General features: G+C 49.0%; 1 protein-coding gene across 15 annotated transcripts in view; it reads left to right on the top strand.

The window, feature by feature from the left end:
- Positions 1 to 15,095, top strand: part of HDAC4 (histone deacetylase 4) — a 352,613-nt gene that overhangs the window by 152,707 nt on the left and 184,811 nt on the right. For 13 of the 15 annotated variants that reach the window (XM_055380652.2, XM_019022575.4, XM_055380654.2 and 10 more), the window contains one exon: positions 12,203 to 12,274. The exons of the other annotated variants lie outside the window; for them this stretch is intronic. In XM_055380652.2, the coding sequence (XP_055236627.1) occupies positions 12,203 to 12,274 (72 nt within the window). The remainder of the gene's footprint in view (positions 1 to 12,202; positions 12,275 to 15,095) is intronic. 15 annotated transcript variants of the gene reach the window in all.

The raw sequence follows: 15,095 nt of genomic DNA, 5'->3' as shown, positions 1-15,095 counted from the left end.
GAGTCTGTGTGGAGAGGCAGAACAGCAGAGTGGGGGTCAGTTTGCTTTTGAAAGTTGGTCCCAACCTTGATCAGGATGGTCTTTATCATCTCCCTGGCTTCTTTAAAATGGAGACAATAACAGTATCTGTGCCAGTTATTTCTCTGGTGAGAACCATGAGTACCACTTCTGTGAATGAAACCCAGAGATAAGTGCCTGACCATCGTCAGCTCCTGCTAGGAGTTACTTAGCTGTTATTGTTTCTCATTTAGGACGTAAGCAGGATGTTATGTTTAGTTCTAGCAAGATATGGCAACAATAGTTTAGAAAATGAAATACATTTTCAGTGAATTGAGGCAAATATTGTCCTAAAAAGCGCTAGAGGTGGCCGGGCGCTGCAGCTCATGCCTGTAATCCCAGCACTTTGGGAGGTTGAGGCTGCGGATCATGAGGTCAGGAGATTGAGACCGTCCTGGCTAACACGGTGAAACCCCATCCCTACTAAAAATACAAAAAAATTAGCCAGGAGTGGTGGCCGGCGCCTGTAGTCCCAGCTATTCGGGAGGTTGAGGCAGGAGAATTGCTTGAACCCGGGAGGCGGAGGTTGCAGTGAGCCGAGATCGCGCCACTGCACTCCAGCCTGGGTGACAGAGCGAGACTCCATCTCAAAAAAAAAAAAAAAAGTGCTAGAGGAGTAAGTCTTTCAACCCAAGGGGCGTGTTGGCTGAAGCACCTTGGAGCAGACTTTTGCTGGGTGAAGCCACCGGCCTGTCACTTGGGTAGCTGCTGGCGGGGTCGGCCTGACTCGCACAGAACATCACCGAGGGTTATGGGCGCTGGGGGAGCCCCAGCCTCACTCTCTCCCCATCTCACTGGCCATTGACCACAGATTGGTCACTTCCGAAATGCTGCCTTAAACTTGGCGTCAAAGGATCCTTTTTCTGCACAGAGAATGAGCGGTGCTTTCAAGTCTGGTTTGGTGAGAGGAGGAGAGGGTGTGGTCCACTGTGGTCAGCGCCCTCCGTTCTCCACCTCGCTCCAGGGAGGGATCTCTGCTTTGATGCTCCCAGCCGTGCAGTTAATGTGCCTGCCTAGACTTTCCGCAGATGGCCACTTTGAGTTTATTGTTCTAAATTAGTGACTCATTTTTCGTGAGCCACTTATTAACATGCACCTATTTTCCAGCCTCCTGCCACCTAACCACAAGCACCTTTAGCGAGTTTGTGATGTTCAGCAGTGTGGAAAATATTCTGGGAGAATGGTTCATCTGTATAGTGGTTTTCGTTGCTGAGTCACGTTTGGTGAGCAGCTTGTTCGGCTCAGATGCCCTGGCGTGGAGGGCACGGGCCCCGGCTGCGGCACTGAAGCAAAGGTGAAGCGGGAGGAGCAAAGGGAGTCTCTCGCCCCGCACGTACTGTGTGCCTCGTGCTTTATCTGTGTTCGTTTATTCACTCCTCATGTCAGCCTCGTCTCCACTCGACAGGGGAGATATTCCACCCCAAACCCTGCAGGACTGCCTCCCACACGGGTTCTACGTCCAGGTGGAGGGTAGATTCGGGTAGGAATTGTATAATTGTTAGACTTCTCGGGAGTGAAACGGTGTTAGTTTAGAAAGTAGGATGCCTGCGGGGAAACAGAAGTGGTGGGTACAGCATGAAAAAGTGGGCCTTTTGGTTTGCCCGGCTGTGCGGGTGGCCTGGCAGCGAGGGAGTGCGGTTATCCACGAGCAGACCGCAGAGCTAGTCTCCAGCCATTGCTGATAGCTGCATGACCTTTCATCATTAACTGAAGGGAACCTATCCAGAAAACTATTTTACATTAGCTGTGGAGATGCTATTTGTGTGTTTTGCAGCATTCCTATTTGACCTCTGTTGTGTGTGACTCCTCCCACTGGCTCTGGATCACCTGGCAGATGCCAGGTGGCTCTGGGGAACCTGCACACGGTGCATGCCAGGTGATCCTCCTCGCACGCTCCCAGCGCTGTACAGAACAGCTGTGCAGTGACTCACCCACGTGTGCCCTCGCCACTGGGCAGTGGACATCCTCTCAGGAGCAGATACGGTGCTGTTTTCAAAGGCAGGCGAGGACATTTTCTCCTGATTTGCTAAATCACTTATGAACGCTTGAGCTGGCCTGTGCCACTTGGTAGGTAGGGGTAGCTGAGAGCTGTCTCTCCATGTTGTCTTACTTAGGGAGGAAGCAGCCTGGCCATGCCAGGCCCTGCAGAACCGTCTAGGAGAGGCCCTGAGACACTCCCTTGAGGAAACGCTGTTCTCCGGCCCTTAGAGCACAGAGCAGGGCCTTGCGGAGCAGGAAGAGCGGCTTGCTTTCACTCCTCCCAGCGCCGTGGTCATCACCTGCTCAGCCAGCGCCTGGCCGGCCCCCGTCCACACACCTGGCTCTATGCTCGGTGCCAGGACCTGTGGCAACAGGACAGCCCCATTCAGCCCCCGGGCAGCCCCTTTTCCACACTGATTCCTGACACTGCTCCTCGCGTCCTGTGGCCCGCAGCAACCCTGGTGCTTCTCCGGCTGCCACGCCTCCTGGTGCATGGATGGTTTCTCAGACGGGGGAGGGGAAGGGGCGAGGTGGTGTGTTTCCACTGCCACATTTTCCCTGGGAAAATCCCCAAGTAACCTGCTGTTCCCTTTCCTCCGTGGCTCACTCCTGCCCGCGTTCGCCTCCCCACCGCGCTCTGCCTGCCTGCTGAGTCTGCGTGTCCAGCGGGCTCAGTTTGCACGTTTTGTCCCTATCGCCCGGCTAAGCCACAGGTGTTAGCAAGCCTGGCCTGGCACGTGAGAGCAGTTGGACACCTCCCTGCAGTCTCCTCTGCCCTGTGTCTGGGCAGGTGCTGGCACCAGGCAGACCCCATGGCGGGACTGGACGCAGGCAGCCAGTGTGGGTTGCCGGTTCTGCTGGGCTGGGGCCAGGCCTCTGCGTGGCTCACTCTCACGTTCCCAGATGCTCAGGGCCTGCTCGCTGAGCTGTGAACCAGACGTGTGTGTCTGCTTGAACACATAGGGGCTGGGGATGAACTGAAGACTGTTGGGATATTCGTGAAGGAAGAAGTTAGGTAGATCACCTAGCAGATGGTCAGCGAAGACGTACTGTATTGAATAGAAGGTGGGGGCAGGCTCGTCTTTATTCCCAGCATCTCTTGAAAAATTGTTATGAAAAGTTTCAAAGATACATGAAAGGAAAGAGACCAGTGCATAGAGCAAGTGCCCACAGCCACCTCCCCCCAGGAAATCCCTGAGGCTCTCCATCGTGACCACTTCATCTCTCCACACCTTTATTTTCTGGAGAATTTAAAACCGATCTCAGAGGCCATAGCACCATCCCTTAAAGACTTGAATGTGTGTTTCTAACAAATCCAACCCCATTGTCACACTCAGCAGAAGGAATCATGATTCCTAAATATCATCTTATACCCAAACGATGTTTAATTTTTACTGGTTGTCTTAAAAACTGTCTTTTTACAGCCAGTTGTTCAAATCCAGACCAAAACATCAGGACTGGCGGGCATATCTGAAATTTCCCCTGCCCACTCTCCCCCTCACTGAGTCCTTTGTCCTGGGATTTTCTGTTTCAAGGCTTGACTGATCATAGCCAATCCAGTGTCCTTTAGCAGGTTCTGCCAAACCCGCACTTCCTGTAAGCCGGCAGCTACAGCTAGTTTTGATTCTTAGTGGAGAGACAACAAGAATACTTCTTAGGTTATCCTTGACATTTTAAGACTGCCTGATTACCCTGAAGGAAAAATATTGCTTAGGGAAAGAATCTTTTTCCATTTTCATTTTCTCTAATAAATGCACATAAACTATGTTGGACATGCCTGAGGAATTCACAGCACTTACTCATTAAAGTTTAATTTCTATTAATGGGCAGATGCAAGCACTGTTAAGGAACTTTGGTAATTTTCAGTAACCTGCGCAGTGGGGAAAAGCAGAATCTAGTGGCCTGGGATGCTCGAGGCTATGAGCAGAGCTCCCAGGGAGGGCCGGTTGGGTGGGCACAAGTTTATGGAGCATCAAGCCTATGCCTAGTATCTGCCAGGCCCAGGGGTAGTGCCAGGGTGTGGGCCGCACAGTGGAGGGAGGATGGGCTGCTGGGGTCACTCAGCAAAGCAGGAGGCTGAGCCGGGAGGAGGCCAGCGCAGGTGCAGGTCCTGCTTGGGGTGGCAGATGGAGACCCCTCTGGGGGTTCAGGTCAGGGGAAGGACCTAGGGGGAATTTGAGTATTTGGCTGACCTTGTAGATCATTTTGTCTCCAAGCCATGACATTTCAGCCCACTGAACTTCCTTTTATAATTTAATTGAACACGGGCATCAAAGTGCCAGTAAAATGCTACTACCACTGGTCACACAGGTTAGAGGCCTGAGGGGATGGCATGATGGCCCCAAACCCAAATAGATACCCACTTCATTCCACATTGACTTACATGCCATGTGGAGGGAAGGTTTGCATGTGAGTGTGCACCGCACCACACCCTCCAGGAGGTGCAGGTCTTGGTGGGCCACGTGGACCCTCGCGCAGCGCTTTCTCACAGACACCTGCCAGTTTGGTGCAGGCCAAGAGACTGTTTTCGTCATGGCCAATCCTCCCAGCAGAAGGAGTTTTCTGTCCCTCCTTATTCAGGCAAAAGACAAGTCCTTTTGCCCTAGACACAAGAACCAAGTGGTTTCTTTTGTCTTTGCTTTAAGGCTAAGCTCTTTCTTTAAACCATGGGAACTCTGCCGTTGCCCATGAAGTTCAGTTTGAAGGTATCGGGGCTTCTCTGGTCTGACGTCAGCCCTTGCTTAGGTGTTCACGCAGCTCAGTCCCTGGAGTCCCAGTGAGGCCCTGGGACAAACCCCAGTTGAGGCACATTCTATAAAATACCCAAGCAGGATTGCTTAAAGCCGTCAAGGTGGTCAAAAACAAGGAAGGTCTAAGATACTGTTGCAGCCAAGAGAGGCAGGACCCTGGATGGGCGCTAGGACAGAAAATGGGCACCAGGGAAAAACGGAGGAAATCTGAATCAAGTCCGGGCTTTTTCTGTCATGACACCTAAGCACAGCATCCTGATGGAAGATGTTAGTTATAGGGCATGGAGGGTGCAGAGTACAGGAATGGAAGATGTTAGTTGTAGGGCATGGAGGGTGCAGAGTATAGGATAAGTCTCTACTAGCTTTAATTTTTCTATAAACTCACAGCTGTTCTAAAACAACACCTTTGTTTGAAAAATATGAAAGGATGGGGAGATTGGCTGCAATGAAGACTGTGTCGTTACTGTTTCCCAGTAGCCCTAAGCTTCCGTTCCCGTGTCTGAAAAGCAGCTCTGTTAGCACAGTGGGGTGTGCACAGTGAGGTGTGACCTATACTACTCTTGAGTCACAGCGGTTTCATTGTTTTCGTCTATGTCAGCAACCCCCCACCAAACACACTTTAGAATGTTAATTTATCCGGCCAGGAGCGGTGGCTCACGCCTGTAATCCCAGTACTTTGGGAGGCCAAGGCAGGCGGATCACAAGGTCAGGAGATCGAGACCATCCTGGCTAACATGGTGAAACCCCATCTCTACTAAAAATACAAAATACCAGCTGGGCTTGGTGGCGGGTGCCTGTAGTCTCAGCTATTCGGGAGGCTGAGGCAGGAGAATGGCGTGAACCTGGGAGGCGGAGCTTGCAGTGAGCTGAGATCCAGCCACTGCAGTCCAGCCTGGGCAACAGAGTGAGACAATGTCTCAAAAAAAAAAAAAAAAGGAATGTTAATTTATGCAATTCTCGTTTTATGCTCATAACGAAATATTGAAGTGAGGTGCTAAGGCTGAAATGTGGGACTGAGGTCTCCGAGTCTTCAGAATCAAGCGTGGAAAAGAGTTTAGGTGTAGCTTGTGTGGAGTTCTTGCTGCCTTCCTGTTCCCAAAAACCCCCTGGGCCTGACCGCGCTGGTTTGTCACAGGAATGCAAAGTTAGTTTGACATGAGAAAAAAAGGTTTACTATGTTATCAGATGGAAGGGGAAATTATTTAATAAGCCGAATTGATGCAGAAAAGTTTAATACAGTTAAGCAAACATGTGATTTAAAAATATGTCTTGGCAAACTAGGAGTAGATGGGAACTTCCTTAATCTGATAGTTACCTATTGGACACCTGCAGCAAGCAATACACTTTCCAGTAAAACACTGAAATATCCTTTGTAAGATCAGAAACAAGACCAAGGTGTCTTTTATCACCATTTCTCTTTAGTTACTGTACTGTGGGACTGAGCCAGCAGAATAAAGAAGAAGAAAAGGTGTGAGGTCTGGAAGGTGGAAACAACTGTCATTATTTGTACGTGACCTGATTCTGTATGTAGAAAATACACGATAACTACAGAAAAATGATTGAAATTAATATTCTACGATACAGAACCAATAAGTAAAAATTAATTGTATTTCCATATGCAAGCAAACAGAAATTGAAATGGAAATCAAATATCAAATACCTGGTAATAAATCTAAAGATGTTCAAGACCGCAACACTGAAAATCTGAAACATTTCTGAGAGAAATGAAAGGAGGTAATAGCCCATGTTCATGGATTGAAAGATGCAGTACTGTAAAGATTATCTTCTCTCAAAATGACAGATGCAGTGCAATCCCAGGCACTGTTCGTTTCCCTCCCTCCCTCCCTCCCTTCCTCTCCTTCCTCTCTCTTTCTCTCCCTCTTTCTCTCTCTCTCTTTCTTTCTCTTTTCTTTCTTTCTCTTTCTTTCTTTCTTTTTTTCTCCTTCCTTCCTTCTCTTTCTTTCTTTTTCTCTTTTCTTTTCTTTCGGTGGAACTTGTCAAGTTAATTTTAAAATTTATGTGGCGGAGTAAAAGGCCAATTTTGCCCAAGATGATCTGAAAGAAAAAAGTAGGGTTTTTTGCCTTGCCAATATTAAGAGTTATTGTACAGTTATGGTGGTTAAGACAGTGTGATTATTGGCAAAACCAAAAACAAGTTGGCCAACAGGATTGAGATTTGGCTTATAAGGGAACTAATGTTGCCGATCCGTGGTGAAAGATAAGACCTCTTAATAACACTGAGGGGACATTTGGCTGTTATCATAGGAAAACATACCCCAAACCCCCGTCTCATGGCGTATACAAACATCAGTGCCAGTAGATGAGAGACTTACATATAAAAGGGAACACTGCAAAGTTTCAGGGTAAAAATATGTTAAAATATCTCTGCAGCCTCCAGGAAGAGAAGAGTTTCTAGAACCTGACATAAAAGCAGAAGCTTTGAAAGATTGAGAAATAGGACCTTTGAGAGGATATCTGCAGCATTTAATTGACAGAGGATTAATGTTCAGAATTTGTAAAGAATTCCTCTGAATCAATAAGAAAAAGACAACCCAACTGGGGGCAAAAAACAGGTCAAAAAGACATGAATCCAAAACAGCCAATGAAAAAGCCAATAAACATGTAAGAAGATGGTCAGTGTCATTGGTCATCTGGGAAAGACAAATGAAACCTTCAAGAGACACCCTTTCACCCCAACCTGGGCAGGACTAGGTGTTCCAGGCAGGTCCCAAGGGTGGAAACCACACTTTCTCCCCACTCCCTTCCCCTCCCAGTTCAGGAACCTGTGCGTGGGGCTTTCATGTACTGTCTTTATTGGCTCAAGAAACCTCCTTTCTTGTGTGGCAGTATTGTGATGTGAAACCCTTGGTGGAGGGCACTGGTCTTGGTGGGTACCTGTTTGCTCAAGGTCCAGCTTCAGACAAGCCGCTGGTTTAATTGAGACGGAACTGGATTCCGGCTGGTGCTCACTCCATGATCCTGGGAAACTGCACAGCCCTTGAGGCCGTTTCCCCAAGTGTGAAGTGGGGGGCCTGGGCCCTCCAGGTGAAAGTGAGGTTCCTTTGGCTCCGGAAGGCCAGGTTTCTGGTTAGACATACCTACCCGTCTGATGCAAGGTGGATTCTGAAAAGCAAAAGCACTGTCTGTCTTAGTCCTGTTCCTCCCATGGGCGGACTCCGAGTCTCAAACAATGCTCAGTTCAGGCTGGGTCCTGTCGGCGTGAAAGGGACTCCTCGCAAGAGTGATGTGGTCACTGCAGTTGACTGTGGGTGCATTGAGCACACTGGGGCACATCACGTGCTCGTGAGGACACGAGGTACCCGTGCTCCTCGGCCTCCCTCTCAGTGTGCATCTGGTCTGCAGCCCCAGCGCTGATTAAATGCCGTTTGAGGACACTCAGTACGATCATCCCTGTCCAGCAGGGTTTCCAAAAATAGATTCTTAAGCGGAGACAGATAAGGGGGAACCTGCTTGCAGCAGGCGTGTGATGAGGAAGTGGTACTTTGCTTCCCATCTTCATTATTTTCCTGCTTGTAAACACTAGGTTCTTAGCACCGCTTTCTCCTCAGCCTGAGAAATTTCAGCCCAGAGGCAGATAAATATGGAAATTCCACCTCTCATCACTAATTTCATTTTAACTCACTCTGGAATATGATATCTGAAAAAAACACAGTGTTAAGAATCTATTCTGTGCACATTCACGGATGCCGTCATGCGTTCCAGCTGGCTGTGTCCCGTAGCTTGTCTATTTCACCTTGGTGACAGACGTTCTTTGCCCCACTGGCCACGCTTTGTTTAGGTCCGTTCCAAAGCTGTCTTTCCCAGGCCTGGTGGCCCCTGCGCCTGCAAAGTGCACTCTCACCGCCACTGCTTTGCCCCCAGGATTGTGTTCCACCAGCCACCTCTGGCAAAACGCCTTTAGTGTTTGGCTTCTCAATCATGGCTGCTGCCCTGAGCCCCAGCCTTTCATAATGAGGGATGCGGCATCTGTCATGCTGTCCAGGTGGACGACCAAGGACGGCTCAGGCCGGGATCTTGTCTTAAAGAGACTGCGGCCGTGCTTCCAGCTGGCTGGGGCTCATGGGGCCTCCACATGTGGGTTAGCGTCCGGCACTGAGACCCATGTCTGTGCCGCCGCCTCCAAGGCCGCCTGTGCTTGAGACACTCCTGCTGTTTTCTGATAGTTCCACATGGCTGCCCCATTCGCGAGAGGCAGGCACTTCCTATTAACCCAGTGCCGCCTCAACAGCTTTCCCTTCGAGCATTTCCATGTCATTCTACAAAGATGTGAACATGGCAGTGTTGGGGGTTTGAATGTACAGGTTGTTATGAGGCTAGCCAGGCCCAGTGGCACACAACGAGAACAAGCAGCATCTCTGTGTGGTGGAAGAACAAGCCTATCTGGTCTTTGTCCTCGTTCCTGGCAGGGAGCTCTTAGGATCCCAGGAGCTTCCTGAGTGTCCGGCGAGCCTTTCGTTATTCCTAAGGAGGAGCTTCTTATGTGCTTCTGAGTTTATGCTAATGAAGTGACTTAGGGCAGGACCCCTGGATACCCTCGGGATGGGGCCAGTCACCAGGACGCAGAGATGAGAGGGGCAGAATGTTCAGCCGCACCTGCTGACCCCAGTGGTACTGACACAGAGGCTCCTGCACTCAGGACCCCTCCAGACCCTGCCTTCATGTTGCTGTTTATTTGCATCTTTTACAATAAACCCATCAACATGGTAAAGTGTTTTTCTGAGTTTTGTGAGCCCTTCTAGCAAATTACAGAACCTGAGAGGGGCTTGTGGGAACTCCTGATTTATAGCCGATCTTTAGAAGTCCAGGAGGCCCAGGACTTGTGTCTGAAATGGGGGCAGCCTTGTGGACCTGAGCCCCTGTGGCGTGTGTGCTAGCTCTGGGCAGTTATTGTCAGAGTGGAACTGGATCATTGGACGCCCAGTTGGTGCCAGTTGGCTGGTGTCAGAAACCACCCCACCCGTCAGTGTACAGGATTGGACATGTTAAGGTCAAGGTCTGGTTTACGCAGGGAATTCACATGCTGTTATCGAACGGCATTCTCCTTGGTGTGCCAGCTAGTGCAAGCATGCGATAAATGTCTTCTTGAAGGGTAGGTGGGACGCAGACCAGCCCAGTGCCCAGAAATGTAGGTGAGCCAAGACCCACTAAGCTGCACCTTGATCTGAAACACACGAGTGATGCTTGTGGATACAGGAACACCACGTATCGTGACTTACAAGTCAAATCGGTTGCACTGAGATCTGATGTGTCTTCCTGCTTCAGCGTAGTAAAAGTAACTTGTAATTAGGCCTCATGTATGAACTCGGTGCTGGAGGGATTCGCCTTTTGGGCTCAGGCGTAAGCAGTTCACTTCCAAACTCAAGAAGGGGCTTCATGTGAGCTGGGACTCTGGCCCCACCGCTGCTGCTCACCACTGGGGGGCTTCTTGGTTTGCAAACTTTCTGGTTCTAGGGCTTTTGCTGAGGTGGAAGCTAAGGTTGGCGTTGAGCTGACTACAGGGGAGGCAGTTCTGGGGGACAGGCATTGGCTCGTAGGAACTGTTGCAGAACCCTGACCAGGGTGGTCCGCCCAAGCACCCTCCTCTTGACCCCTTCCCATTGGAAAACTGCAGCTACATTGAGATCTTCAAAAGGGCCTTCTGCTGTTTCTGAAAGTATTTATAGTGGGATTTGGGTTAAATACACACACACACACACACACACACACACATATACATACACACACACATATAAACATACATACATACAGGCACCTTTTCGAATTTTTTATTTTTTGTCTACAATGAGCATTTATTTATTTTTATTTATTATAAAAATGAATACAAATATATTTATCTTTAGGGGAAAAAAAGGCTTGAAAAGTACTTTCCACCACTATCTGGGGTCTCTTTCTGAGTTGCAGTGAAGGTTCTCTTGAGACATGGCATCATGTTTACAATTCAGCATCCAGGCCATCTCCTAAGGTGGCCATATTCTTTGAGAAAGCCCTGGAATGTGTGAAGACTTGGGGCGATTGCTCAGGTCTGGTGGTTGCTTCTAAGGTGTAACTATGACCTGCCGGTCTTTCTCCTGACCCAGGGAAGCAGAACTGTTTTGCCTCCGAATATGCCCAGTGTCTTACTGTCTTTACTTGTGTTTTCAAACCTTAAGAGTTGCCGAGACTTGGGAGGAGCTGCTGGTTGGTTGGAGAGGTCCTCATGGTTTTTTGTTGTTGTCTTCATTTTGATTTTTTATTTCTGGCACCCACGTTTGATCTCTGCATTGCCCAAGAGTAGCCTCACCTGCTGAGCTCCTGCAGGTCCATGTTGGCCTCACACTTTCCCAGTTCTAACTTCAAGAGCATGCCCTCCAATCTCCTGGGGCCCTTGTTTCCGTTCTTGAATATTGAACATCTCCAAGGACATGCATTGGTTGGCAATGCTAGGAATTATCTATTTTGGATAAAAAATGGGGTTTTTTTTTGCAGTCATTTGACCTGATGTTAGTCGTTTTTGTCCTGTTTTAAAACTTGTATCTACAGAGTTCCATGGCCGCCCTGCGAAACTGGTGCTCTCCTTCGCTTAGTAAGGAAAATGACCTCCGCGTGCAAGTCTGTAATGATATGCACATTATTGCAGGGCATTTTACACCACTTGTCAGAAGCTAATTTTAAAAGAAAAGTGTGATTCCTGGAAATCTTGCCAGAGTTTTCTTTCCTTTCTGCTTGGGAGAATATAGAAAAATCCCAGGCGGTCTAAATCCAGCCTGCACCAGGTTTAGGTGGTGGGTGGGTTCCAGTCTCATCTTTGCAGTGAGTCTGAATAGATGGAAACAGCTCCAGAATACAGTCTAAAAATGGATTTAAAAGAAAGGACTCTGTACCTTGAGAACACCTGGTGAAGCGTTCTCCTCCATGCCTTTTTGCAGCTAGAGTGGCCTCAGCTTGCCTCCTTCCCTGTCTGCACACCTGGCGGGTTCCGAGGGCTCCCTGTGCTGTGTTTCTGTGAGCGTCCAGACCGTTTGTCACTATCTGAGAAGAGGAAGAGCTGCTCTTCTCTTTTTATTATCTTAATGCTTGTGGTCTGCAGAAGAGCTGACTTCTGATCAGCAAGAGTGGGTATAACGTGGTTGCTGAACAGAAGTAAACCCAAATTGCTAAGCCAGTGGCTCTTAGGCCAGAGACGGGCGTTTACCATATCTCAGTAGGAGGCTATTTTGATTATTCTACAAAGGATCTTTGATTTTCTTTGGCAAATACAAATAATCTATGATGAAGCTGAAAGTGTCCCCCTTTAAAAGTAGGAAGGACACATGCATTTCATTGTTTGGGGAGTTACTCCCTGCAGACTCCCAGCATAAAGTATGTTGGCTGAAATGCACACAGTTTCTGAAGCCAGTGCCTTCTCTGTTCTCCAGATGGACTTTCTGGCCGAGACCAGCCAGTGGAGCTGCTGAATCCTGCCCGCGTGAACCACATGCCCAGCACGGGTAAGTCCGCCCACCCCTGCCCTGTCCGGCCGGCCCTGCGCTGAGCCAAAGAGGTGTTCAGACGCTCTGCCTTATTGGAGGAGTGCGGAGAGGGCGAAGGGGGAGGTGTGGGGTATCGGGTTCACTGAATTTGGGTGCTCTTCCTGGTGGTAAAAGAGGCCATCCTTTTTGGAAATGAAATGGCTCCGTGCCGTGTAAATGGTAGAGAAACGCTGATTTTTTGTTGTGTTTTTTCTCTCTGGTGCTAAAGGATGTGTTCTTCCCAAAGGCACCAACTGCCTGGCTTAGGTGTAACCCCTGGCCCTGATCCCCGTGAGGGCCTGTAGGAAAGACCTCTGAGCTTGCAGTGGGCGGGGCTGGGTCCCACTGGCCACGCGACCATGGACAGACCACGCCTTTTCCGTTGCCACCAGCTTTTGTTGGTTAAATGAGTCAGTGGCATCATCTGTCTTCCAAGTACCTTTCAGCTCTTTAACAAAAAAAAGTATCGGTGGTGATCAGAAATATTTCATTCCATAGGTAATTTTTAGTTATTTATGCATTTGTCTATTTGGAGACGGAATCTCACTCTGTTGCCCAGGCTGGAGTGGAGTGGCGTAATCTTGGCTCACTGCTACCTCCACCTCCCGGGTTCAAGCGATTCTCCTGCCTCAGTCTCCCCAAGTAGCTGGGATTACAGGTGTGCGCCACCACACCTGGCTAATTTTGCATTTTTAGTAGAGACGGGGTTTCACCATGTTGGCCAGGCGGTCTTGAACTCCTGAGCTCAAGTAATCTGCCTGCCTCGGCCTCCCAAAGTGCTGGAATTACAGGTGTGAGCCACCGCGCCCAGCCCCATAAGTAACATTTTAAGGTACTCCAAGTCTATAGGCCATGGAAACAGACTTTTTCCCCGTTTTCTTTGTCTGTAAAACCCGTTTCCACGTAGAATCCTCCAGGGTTTAAACTCCTTGTGAGGGTACCATTCTTCCCAGCCATGCAGCCTCTCGGAGAATAAAACCCGAACCTCCTGAAGGCGTGGAGCTGAGGGAACCAGTGTTCCATTCCACATTCGTCCTGCAGGGCAGTGTGGCCGGGACTTGCAGGGACTGCGTCCCGAGGCCTGGGTCTCTGGTTTTGGCTCTGCTGCACCTTCCTTGACAGTCAGCCTTTGCTGCCTCCTGTGCCCTCCGGTGCCCTAGTTAGACCCACTCATCACCCCGAAAGGAAGTTGAAGCCAGCTCGAAGCCAGGCTGAACGTTTCCAAGAAGAGATTTCCTTCTTTGCCTTGTGATTCTCCCAAGTCGGCCAGGTTTTCTGTCATTTTCCAAACCCGGAGTTCTGGAGGTGTCTTTGCCCTGCTCCAGGAAGGCTCTCTGTGTCTGTGGGGTACGGTCCCCTGGCCTCTTGCGGGGTGCTCGGGGGGCTCCTTTCTGTCTGTTTTTTACACCTTGATTTTACTCTGCATTATTACTGATCAAGCAGTTTATTTTTTACCCCAGCACACTGGAGCCTGGGGGAGCGGTGGGGAGCTTTAAGTACCAGATGAAGATGCACAATTTTAAAATTTTGGCTTATGTCGACAGTTTTGGTTTTCACTTTCTCTCAAGTTCACTTTGTCGGTGTTGTTTTCGTGTAAACACTGAATTCTGTGGCTCGGGCATTTTTGAGACAACTTGCTTGTGCTTAACCAGGCGTGGCACGAGGGTAAGAGGATTTTCTGATAGCTTGATGGGCTGGGAAAAGATGGTAAATATGCATAGTTTCCAAGTGAACCAAAAAAGGTGGCCTTCAAATTAATATTCTGGCTTGGGAAGCGCACCCTGCCTGTCGAGACCTGCCGTGGGATCCCTGCCTGGTGTGAGGACAGGCCGGGGCTTCAGCCTCCCACAGAGGGCACCTGGGGCCCGCCTCTGCTGCCTGTTTGCGTGGGAGCTTAGGCGAGTTGCTGAATAGCTCAGTTTTGTTTTCTCATTTCTTAGCCGGGGATGATAATGCCTCTCTACAGAGTTCTCATAAAGATGAAAGATACATGTCAGCTTTTTAGTAGTTCCTCAATAAATGTCATCTCAATGTCCCGTTGACTAGTACTGAGGAATGTGCGTGATGTAGCCTTTATATCCCCGTTCAAGGCCTGGACCTCTCCTGCAGCCTGTCACCCTCATTCTCTTCCTTTGGGGTGAACCGCCGGACTTGAGAAGTGGCATGTTGGGAAGGCTGCCCCATGACGCTGGCCATTTACCTCCCTCGTCATCAGGTTCCCATTGGTCTGAGTCAGAGAGAGTGCCGTGTCTCCTGGCATTTGTTGCATATTCAGGCATGGGTTGGTGGGCGTGGTGGGAGTGTTTGCAGGGTAATTTTAAATAACGTAGCAGCGATGCCCAGGAACAGTGGGCAGAGAAAGCATGCATGCATGTGCAGCAGTCCTGTATGACATCCATCATTGAGCCTGCACAGTGGCCTGTGCCTTAGAAGCCTGTAATGTGAAGCGTGTTCTTTCAAACTGCATTTTGGTCATTTCAACCCACTGAAAAATACTGCAAAGAAATATTAATCTCAGGTTAGGTGATAACTGGAAAATTGATAGGAAAATGTCTTTAAAGCCACATTTTTATGATATGGGAGTATAAACATTTTTAGGTATATTTTTATGTCAGTCCTCAATTGCTGTTATACATTTCCTAATGATTGAATTTAATCTTAACTATTCTTTAGATATTTTGATGTTTGAAGGTGTGGAAACAGACTGATACACACACACACACTCAATTGTCAGGAATGACTCCAGCAGTCACTGTGAGAGCTCGCTCCCTTTGAACAGATGAGTGTGTACTTGGAGCAG

The sequence above is a fragment of the Gorilla gorilla genome, chromosome 11, assembly GCF_029281585.2.
Source record: "Gorilla gorilla gorilla isolate KB3781 chromosome 11, NHGRI_mGorGor1-v2.1_pri, whole genome shotgun sequence".
NCBI classification, from domain to species: domain Eukaryota; kingdom Metazoa; phylum Chordata; class Mammalia; order Primates; family Hominidae; genus Gorilla; species Gorilla gorilla.
The sequence above is the reverse complement of the archived record's forward strand: the minus strand, read 5'-3'. Positions and strand labels throughout refer to the sequence as shown.